This window comes from Chiloscyllium plagiosum, chromosome 6 (genome assembly GCF_004010195.1).
Source record: "Chiloscyllium plagiosum isolate BGI_BamShark_2017 chromosome 6, ASM401019v2, whole genome shotgun sequence".
Lineage (NCBI taxonomy): Eukaryota > Metazoa > Chordata > Chondrichthyes > Orectolobiformes > Hemiscylliidae > Chiloscyllium > Chiloscyllium plagiosum.
Window position 1 is genome coordinate 78,204,198 of NC_057715.1, and position 10,394 is coordinate 78,214,591.

General features: G+C 37.7%; 1 protein-coding gene across 2 annotated transcripts in view; it reads right to left on the bottom strand.

The window, feature by feature from the left end:
- The window catches only part of micu2 (mitochondrial calcium uptake 2), a 452,381-nt gene extending 447,054 nt beyond the window's left edge, over positions 1-5,327 (bottom strand). For both annotated transcript variants that reach the window (XM_043691938.1, XM_043691937.1), the window contains exon 1: positions 5,060-5,327. In XM_043691938.1, coding sequence (XP_043547873.1) covers positions 5,060-5,290 — 231 coding nt within the window. In that variant the 5' untranslated portion in view covers positions 5,291-5,327. The remainder of the gene's footprint in view (positions 1-5,059) is intronic.
- Between the last annotated feature and the right edge of the window lie 5,067 nt (positions 5,328-10,394).

Sequence of the window (10,394 nt, forward strand, 5' to 3'; positions counted from 1 at the left end):
GTGGGAGTGGTAGAGTCAGAATCTTTGGTGACCTTTAAGCGGCAATTGGATAGGTACATGGATGGGTGCTTAAGCTAGGACAAATGTTCGGCACAACATCGTGGGCCGAAGGGCCTGTTCTGTGCTGTATTGTTCTATGTTCTATGTTCTACTAACAATGCTAACCGACTTTCTTTCACTTTTTGTTTTTCCTTCCTAAATAATGAATATCCCTGAATGTTCAGTTCCCATCCTTGGTAACCCTGCAGCCATGTCTCTGTAATCACAATTACATCATAATTTGTATCTATCCCTGGGTTTCAATTGTTTAGGAAGACAAAGATGACAACATGGTAGTGCTTGATCAAGGTCTTCATTTTGCAAAGCAGACTTCAATTGTTATTGGAGTAATATTCCAATCTCAAATTTCACCTTGTGAATTCAAATTAAACACATCTGGGACAAAAACGCCGTCATCAAAAGTAACAATTACATTGTGAGATAATCAAAAATCCCATGATTCTTTCATTTTTTTCAGGGATAGTCCTTTTCTAGTTTTGCCTGTAGTTGCAGTTCAATATCAACATGGTTGACTACTAACTCAACACATGTCCCAACAAGTCACTCAGTTGTATCAAACCACAACAAAATAAAGGATAAGACAAAAATCAGAGGAACTCCCAATTAAGTATTGCACGTGTTCACAAATAATGGCATATCTAGCCCAATCAACATTTCTTATTAATGTCTGGGGATTGAAATCAAAATTGCAAGAGTTGCTCCATTGACATATGTGGGAACAACCTGACGTAGGTATCATTCTGAGTATGTCTATCAGCCACTGTTCAAGATTCCTCCAACCCACCATCCCACACATTTGACAAATCCACTAGAATTCTTCAAAGATGTAACTAGTAGAATTGATTGGGGGAGCCGGTGGATGTAGTTTATTTGGACAGAAGGCTTTTGACAAACTCTTACGTAGGAAATTAAGTGTGTAAAATTGGAGCTGGGGGATTGGGGCTAGTGCATTGAGATGGATAGAAAATTGGCTTGCACATAGGAACAAAGAGTAGGAATAAATGGATATTGTTTGGAATTGGCAGTGACTAGTGGTATACTGCAGGGATTGGTACTAGGACCCCCAACTATTTGCAACATATGTCAATGATTTCGAGGGGGGAACTAAATGTTATATCTCAAAATTTGTAGACGATACAAAGCTGATGGAAGGCTGAGCTGTGACGAAGATGCAGACATGTATTGTTATTTGAACAGGTTGAGTGGGCAAATGCATGGCAGATGCAGTATAATGTGAGGTTATAGGTAGAAAAAATATGAATGGCTGTAAATTAAGAGAGGAGAATGTCTAATAAGAACAGGGAGTCCTCATGTACAGTTGCTGAAAAAATAGGCAGGTGCAGCAGGCAGTAAAGCGGCAAACTGTATGTTGGCCTTGATGTCTTGCTGCAATTGTGTAGGGCATTGGTGAGGCTACACCTGGAATACTCCGTACCGTTTTGGTCTCATTATCTGGGTGAGTATGTTTTTGCGATAGAAGTAGTGCAGCGAAGGTTTACCATATTGATTCCTGGGGATGGCAGATCTGACATATGAGGTGAGACTGAGTCAATTAGGATTGTATTCAATGGAGTTTAGAAGAATGGGGGTGGGGGTGGATCTTCTAGACACCTATATAATTCTAACAGGATGAGACAGAAGGAAAATGTTTCCAGTGGTGGGGGGGGGGCAGGGGTAATCCAGAAACAGTGGTCATAGTTCAAGGATAATATGTAAACCTTTTAGGACTGAGAGGAGAAATTTCTTCACCCAGAGAGTGCTCAGTCTGTGAATACACTACCACACAAAGTGGTTGAGGCCAAAACATTGTGCTTTCAAGGAGGAGGCAGATAAAGCTCTAACGGCTCAAGGGATCAGGGATATGGAGGAAGGGCAGGATTAGGTTAATGAGTTGGATGATCAGCCACGATCATACAGAATGGTGGAGCAGCTCAAGGCCTTCTCCTAAGAAAGCCCCACCAGAAGTAGCAGCACATTGGTATACATTTGGATAGGAGCAACCATAGGAGACTTCAACATTAACTTTGGACCCTGGAAGTCTCATGGCATCAGGGCAAATATGGGCACAGAAATCTATGCTGCTAATTCAGATGTCCTCCACATTAACATCATTTGGAGAAAGCATGAGGGGAGTTAGGCCACAGAATGTACTGTCGGCCAAAGACTTTCAGCATCCGCCCCAGTATTTGAACAGTACCACCACCAATCAAGCTGTCCAGATACTAGAGAGGATAGCTGCCAGACTGTGAATGCAGCAACTAGTTAGAAATAGCACACTTGACCAAATACCCAATCTTCCATTCACAAGTATATCTGTGAATTTGTACTCATCCACATTCATAAGTATTCACTTTCTCCACAATGTAGCTGCAGTGATCAATATTTGCACAAGAAAATGCAGCAATTTGCAAAACCTTCTCTAACATCCTTTCCAAACCTTTGACCTCCAGCACCTATGCAAACAAGGTAGGTCAGATGTTGCATGGGAATACCTAGTTCCTCAAATCACACAGTATTCTTTTTTAAAAAAAATTTGTTCAAAGGATATGGTCATTACTGGCAAGACTAGCATTGCCCAAAAGGCAATGAAGAGTCAACTAAATTGCAGGAGTCTGAAGCCACATATAGGCCAGATCAGATAAGGATGGGAGGTTTCCCTCCCTAAAAAGGACATTAGTGAACCATTTTTTAAATGACAATTGACATAATGGTTGCCATTAGACTACATTAGTCCAGTTTTCTTTTTACAGAATTCAAATTTCACCATCTGGTACATTGGAATTCAAACCCATGTCCCAGAACATTAGCCTGGAGTTCTGGATTATTAGTCCAGTGACGTTACCATTATGCCACCACATTTCCTGGAAATATTAACAGGCATTCCCAAGTAAACTGGGAATATCATTAATGCTCAGTTTGTGAAATAGTATTAACGTGGTAATGATCATAAGTGCACTTCCACTTTCTAGTCCACTTCAGAGTTGATTATCTGGAAATTACTCACAGCAGAACAGACATAAGTTAATATTGGTATATGTTTTAACCTTACCTTGAATTCACAACAGTAACAATTTCTAAAAATCTGTGCAATAATGAGAGCTTTAACAGAACACATTTATTAATTAAGTGCCCGACAGAGCTATATATTTTAAAAATGTACACAAATATGTCAGATTGATTTAAAGTTTGACATCAAACACACAATCACATTGGATTTGAGAAAGTGCATTACTGTTCTTAAGAAAACTGTAAAAAATTGTTTATCATAAATCAACATTAATTTATCTCAATAGTTTTTTGAAAATTGACAACTTCAATTTTCAACAAAGAAAATAGTGCTTTGGCAGTTTCCAACACAGGTTATTGCTGCCTCTAGACTTGGGCAAATCAACCAAACATATCTGACTGCCTTGGTCTCTCCACTCTCTTGAAATTGTGTATTCAACTTCAAATAGTTGATCCCATTTTCCTTTAAAAGATGCAATGGCCCTTTCACAATATTTCCTACTGCAAAGCTCCATGCTCCAACAATCATCCCTATAAAAGGAAATTCACTTCACCTCTCAGTAATAAAGTAATGATACTTCATTACTGACTCCCAGTCGTTAGACATAGACACAGATGTGAACAAATATATTGAACAACTGGTTTAGCCATTCGCTGTCAAATCTGTTTGACCCATATAAAGCTCCATCAGGTTTTGCACTCATCTGCAGAAACTAGTTACATTCCATAATTATCCTGGAAATGTGAATTATCCCACCCTAGTTGTCCTGAGAAGCTGGTGGTGAGCTGCTTTCTTGCACCACTACAGTCCATTTGGTCTAGAGAGACCCACAACGCTGTTAGCTAAGACCTACGATTTTAACCCAGAAATGCTGAAAGAACAGCGATATATTTCCACGTGCGGATGGTGTTATCAAGCAATAATCAGCACCCTAGTGTTTTGTTGTATGAATTGTTGTTGACTGTATGAAATTTGGCTTTCTTGTGTTTCTCTTGAAAACAAAACATTGACAACACATCTCTCTTTTTCTGCAATATTCAAACCCAAAAGTGATCTAAATCCAGTGGTTATTTATTACTCACACCATTCTGTTACAATTTTCTTTCCATTGTCCTGTACTATATATAAACTGAGTATTCTTTCAGTATCATATGAAGTATCACATTAAACGTTATTGTGACTAATCTTTGTCATTTGTAGTTACTTAATTTAAAAGGAAATCCTGCAACAAAACAGAAGCACCTGTGCTCTTTTACTTGAGTTGCATAATTCATATTGCAAATTAATTTCAAACCTTGCATAAAAGCTAGTTCAAATTCAAGTAATTGGAATTAATGAATGATTGGCTAGGAATATTAACTTTTAAAATGAATAAACAGAAAGTTACTGTGATCAAAAGTGTGCCAAACTATTTAATTACTTCAGTCAAGGCTGTATTACAGCCTAAATGTTAGTTTGCAATTTGCAATTCCAAAGGTAATGCAGTCCATACCAGGGTAACACAGTCCATAATAGTGTTACAACAAGTACAATCCAACCTAAAAATTCCCCTGAAAGCAGCACACCACCCAGAGGTTTGAATACTTGCTCTACTGAATCCAGTTTTAGTATGTATAAGAACTGTATAAAACAACCTCGATACACAACAACTGCACAATAAAAAAGCCGTCCATCATCAGTGTACTGAGTACCTGCCTTCACTGTGAACAAAGTACGCTATTTAAGCACCGACTGTGGATGACAGTTCTGTGTTGCAGTTAATTAAACGATAGTAAAGCGAACAAAAAGGAACTGCAACAAGTAACTTTAGGTTATATTTGATTTGAAGCTGGCACAACTCTCTGTACTTGTGATACTCCCTGACGTGTGTTAAGTTGCTTGGCAAACCTTTGAGAAATAGCATCAGGTACAGAGATTGTTGTCACTCTTTGGGTATAATGGGGAGTGAAAGCAGTCCAAGTGACAGGAGCTGACAGCTGATTGTTGTCTTACCTGTTCCTCAGCCGCATACACACTGTACCTGCGGCTCAGGTCGCTGCTCCTCCACCGACTTTCAGCTTTGTGAAACAGCAGGCCCCCAGCCAGCACCGCCCCAGCTCCGGCAGCTGCAAGCCCTACCAAGACCCTGGGGCTCAGCCTCTTCGGGCTCACGACATTTCTGATGCCGGGAGAAGTTGCTGCAGTTTCCTTGATGATGAGCGAGAGGTACTTCCAGGCCGCCATCTTTCCGGAATAGTGGAGAAGTCTCGCGAGAGCAGCTGTCATCTCGCGCCATCTGTCAATTCAAGTGCAACATCTGGAGTGTCACCAAATAGTATGAGCTGGAGAGGGCTGATTTCACACTATTATTTTAAAAGATAAATTAATTATTCTTATTTGCAACCACTTACGATTAGCCTGCATTTACAATTCATGAATAAATGGTCTGACTTTTGCAAGGTAGAGTTAGAGAATATTCAGCACAGCAAAAACCAGTCAGCTCACAGATTCCTCCAAACTTCCTTCTATCTGCACAACCCTTTTCCTTTTCACTTTTTAGAATTCTGGCTTCCCTTTATCTGTACCCATAATTTTCATCTCAAATAAGTTCTATGATAGCAAGTTCCCCATTCTCACTGCACTGACTAAAAACGTTTTTCTTGAATTTCATTATAACTGAGTAAAGTCTTCTAGTTCAGAAATTTTACTTTATTTATCATCTTGTTACAAATCTATTTTTATATTTTGGGAGTGACTCTCTGTGAATGACCATCACAAATTCACACACTCAGGCACTTAACATTGTGGTGTTCATCATATTATTACAACTCTGTAAATTCCTCGATCACATTATAAAGGTAGTTACGGATGAACTTTCTTGTGTAATGTTTAACATTTATACTTGTAATAAAAATTTTCTGATTTTGAGTTTTTGTTCATACATCTTTAAAGTAAAAACAAATATATAATTGTGTTTGTGTGCAATCCCTTGCTATGCCTCAGTGAGTTGCTTGCTCACCTGATGAATGAATGGTCTTGCCGACAGTTACATGTCTGTACCTCTTCAGAAATGTGCATTCTTTTGATCATTTTGATGATTTGCAGTCTATGACTATCTCTTTGCCCTTTTGTATTTCTATTTTTGTGTTTCTGTTTGTCACTTGTCTTTGGCTCAGTGTTCAGAGAATTTGGTCTCCATATTACTGTGATGTGTCCATTTTCCCTGAACATTTGTTTCAGTTAACTCTGCTCTATTTTTGTCTCCTAATTGCACTATCATCTTAGATTGATTAAGCCAATGCAACACTGACCTAAACAATCTACAAAATCCCTGAAATCCTTGCAGGAATTCAGAAGTAGCATCTTGTCTGTTCTTTGCATGGAGTGGTGTGGGCAAGGAGTAAGGAAGAGGAAGGATTGTTAGAGTGGGATGGCTGGCAGGTGGGTTCATTGGAGAAAGGAAGTAAACAGTAACTGAAACACACTGCCTAACTCACAGCAACCTCCATTCATCCTCACCTTCTGTTCACAAACCTATTTCCCAGTCCAGCAAGCACCTGATATCTCAAATTGAAAAATCTCAAGTTATATTGTAATTTGACCTGCTCACTGACTTCTTTCATGTACAGGTAGCAGCCAAAGGATTAGGCCCAAAGGACTTCACTTCCTAAACCAACCAACTTCTCTCCTTCAAGATGCTTACTAATACCAACATTTTCCAAAAAGCTTCTGTGCACTTGTCCTACTGTCTCCTTTGTTTATTCCAAGTCAATTTTTGGTCTGATGTATTTTTGGAAGCCTTGAAACCTTTCATTGGATACTTTTTATTCTCTTGTGCTACATGGGTATCACTGCTGGACAGCATCTGTTGCCCATCCCTAGTTGCCCTTGAGAAGGTGGTGGTGAGCTGCCTTCTTTTTCCGCTGCAGTCCATTTGTTTTCGATAGACCCATAATGCAGTTAGGGTTAAGGAATTCCAGAATTTTGACCTGGCAACTGTAAAGGAACAGTGTAATATTTCCAAGTCAGAATTATAAGTGGCTTAGAGGGGAACCTACAGGTGGTGATGTTCCCACATGAGGTAATATAAATGCAAGTTGTTCATGGGTAACCATTGTTGTATTTAGCCATATTGAACAAAAGTAAAGCAATTGGAAACTTTTCAATTTAACAAGGCTCGTTTTCAATACCAGATTAGGTTAAAGGTAAAAAAATTAGACAACATTTCTGGATGCTGTATACTGGAATATTGAGATACCAAATATTTTTATACCTTGATATATTCTACACTGGAATGAAAAATGTGTTGCTGGAAAAACGCAGCAGGTCAGGCACATCCGAGAAGCAGGAGAATCGACGTTTCGGGCATAAGACCTTCTTCAGGAAGCTTATGCCCAAAACTCCGATTCTCCTGCTCCTCGTATGCTGCCTGACCTGCTGTGCTTTTCCAGCAACACATTTTTCAGCTCTGATCTCCAGCATCTGCAGTCCTCACTTTCTACACTGGAATGACTCATCCCTAAGCTGCAAGTTTGGGAGTGCAGAAGTCTTTTTACTTTCAATACACGGTATGTTCTACATTCCAATTAATAATGTTTCTTGGAAATTAATGCTAACACTATGGAAGACATTTAGGAATATAGGAACAGGAAAGAGCATTCAGCAATTTGAGCGTGTTCAACCATTCAATGCCATCATGACTTGGGGGGGCATGAGTGACAGTTGTGTATTATCACTGGATTGTTACCAGAGACCCAGGTAATGTTCTAAGGACCTGAGTTCCATGGCAGATGGTGGAATTGGAATTTAATAAAGTCTGGAATTAAGAGTATAATGATGACCATGAATCCATTGCTGATTACCTTTGAGGAATATCCTTGAGGAAATTTACTTACCTGGTCTAGCCTCCATGTGAATCTTAACTGTTATCTGTGCAATTAGGGATGGTCAATAAATGCTGGCCTAGCCAGCGACACCCTCATCCCATGAGTGAATAAAAAAAATTAGGTTACTAATTAAATCCAGCTCATTACTCATTAGTAGTTTCAACATTGATTGTCCCCTTCTCTCATCCAGGATATATTGCTGTCAGAAACTATCTCTGACCCACTGTACCTTTGCTACAGACTTGCCTAATTTCTGCATTTTTGCAATCTAGCACTTTAGAGCTGCTACCAGGGAATCTGTACATAACCACCACTACAGTTTTAGATCTTTTACTGTTCATCAGTTCCACCTATAGAGGCTCCACAAAATGCTTTCCCCTCATTATATTCTTCCTCATGATGGAAGTATTTTTGTTTCTAAATAGGAGGTTATTCCACCTCCTCTGCCATTTTCCCTATCTAACCTGTAAACTTTATAACCTGGAATATTTAGTTCCCAATTCTGTTTACCCTGCAGCCATGTCTCAGTAATGGCTAAAATATTATAATCTCAAATTTGAATTTGTGCCTGCAGGTCATTTAATCTATTCCTTATACTCTGTGTATTTGTATATAGAATTGTTATTTGGGCCATACACTGTAACCTATATATCAGCACTAATGCTTAATTCACCTTAAGTTTTATTTCTCTCTTCCGGTTTAATCAATACATTTCTTATAGTTTTGTCATTGCCTGACATCCTAAAATAGGATTTCTGACTGGTTCCTTACTCTCTGTCCTGTTACTTGATTTTGAAACTGCATTGACTTCCCCAAGCCCTGGTCTTATATCGCTTAGTAGAGCAATTAATTTTCTCACCTAAATTTGCAAAAATAGCTTCCATCTGATACTTCATTTAAAGACAACATTTGTGAAATGAGGTTCTCCTTCAGTCACACACTGAACTAACAGCAAAGATATTCTGGTCTGTCTGTCAGGGAACTTGAAGCAATGATATTTCCTGTAGGACAGTTAACAATCAAATTTAAATATTATCAATGAAAAATATGAATTTCATAAAAAGATATAGACAAAAGAGATGATTTAGCCATCTTGTTGTATCAATATATAGTTTGCCAATTTAACCTAATGTTAGTTTAAACATTTCATTCTTTTCCTGTTAAAATGCTTTCTGCTACAATGTCTGTATCTTGTATTCACTGATTTCAGAACTGAATGGTCCAAAGTATTCTAAGAAATCAATTTATTGGTATGCTTTCAGTGTCAGAAAACTTGTAGTACTATTTTATTGAACAATATTGAGTTATAGATCTTATAGAGACATATCAGAAGTTTTAATTTTATTATTTTAGTTCTGGAATAACTTTGTTAAGTAGAATTTAAATTAAGACTACTTTCAAATCATCTTTTAATTTTAAACTTGATTTTAAGCTAGATTTTTATTTCTATTAGAAATTAATTTTTAATTAAATGTGTTTATTTAAAAACACATCACATTAAAGTCAAACTCAACATTGTTTCAAAGCTTAACCTTTTACAGAGATTCTGAAATACATTTTATTATTCATCTGAGTTTTGGAAACTATTCCTTTATAATAGATATTTTATGACATATAATCTTAAAATGAATGCTTCAGAAGAACTTTTAAATTAATACTTTGAGTAAAGAGCACATTTGAAATTTTGCTTTGAACTACAGCACTCTAAAAAGGCTAAATCTGTATCTGCCCTTTTTAGATGGTTTCATGGCTGTCTTTCTAATGTTATTGTAATGGCACCTCCCCTTATTAAAATTGGCACACAACCTCATATCAAATGTTTGTTTTATGTCAAAGTAAATTTTAATTTGAGTCTCTACATCTGTTGTCAATACAGTGTATATTTACATGTTTTAAATTATCCTTTAATGCCAGAACAAACTTTAAAACATTATATAATGAAAAAATTAGAGCTTGAATAAAGATTTTTACAGCTACTGTAACATTAGAATATTCTGTCACACTGAACTGAATTTTAACGTGCAGGATTATGTAGGTTCAGAAGAAGATGGGGGAATTCAATCTGTATAATTGACAGCATATTGAGAGTTGGCTCCAGCACATTGACTTTCACACTTAACTGCAGTATGTTAGGCTGTGAATGAGCAAACCCCTTGGGAGAGGTGGGTTGTCAACTCCAATAAAGTAACTGCTCAAACATAGTGATACTAACATGGTTTTTCCAACTTAACTGGAACTCATCAGTGAGAACAAGGTGAGAATACTACAACAACTTAGGGAGTTGAAGACATGACAGGAAAATATGCAAACAAGTGCTGAAATCTTACAGCTATTGTCTTGCCCAATTGTGAGACAGGCTTTGTCTCACTATTTGAACTGAGAGGTAACTGTGAAGTTTGTACTTCTGCCCTGGATGTTGGAACTTTGATATATCAGATCAAGAGGGGTACCTTCATTGTACA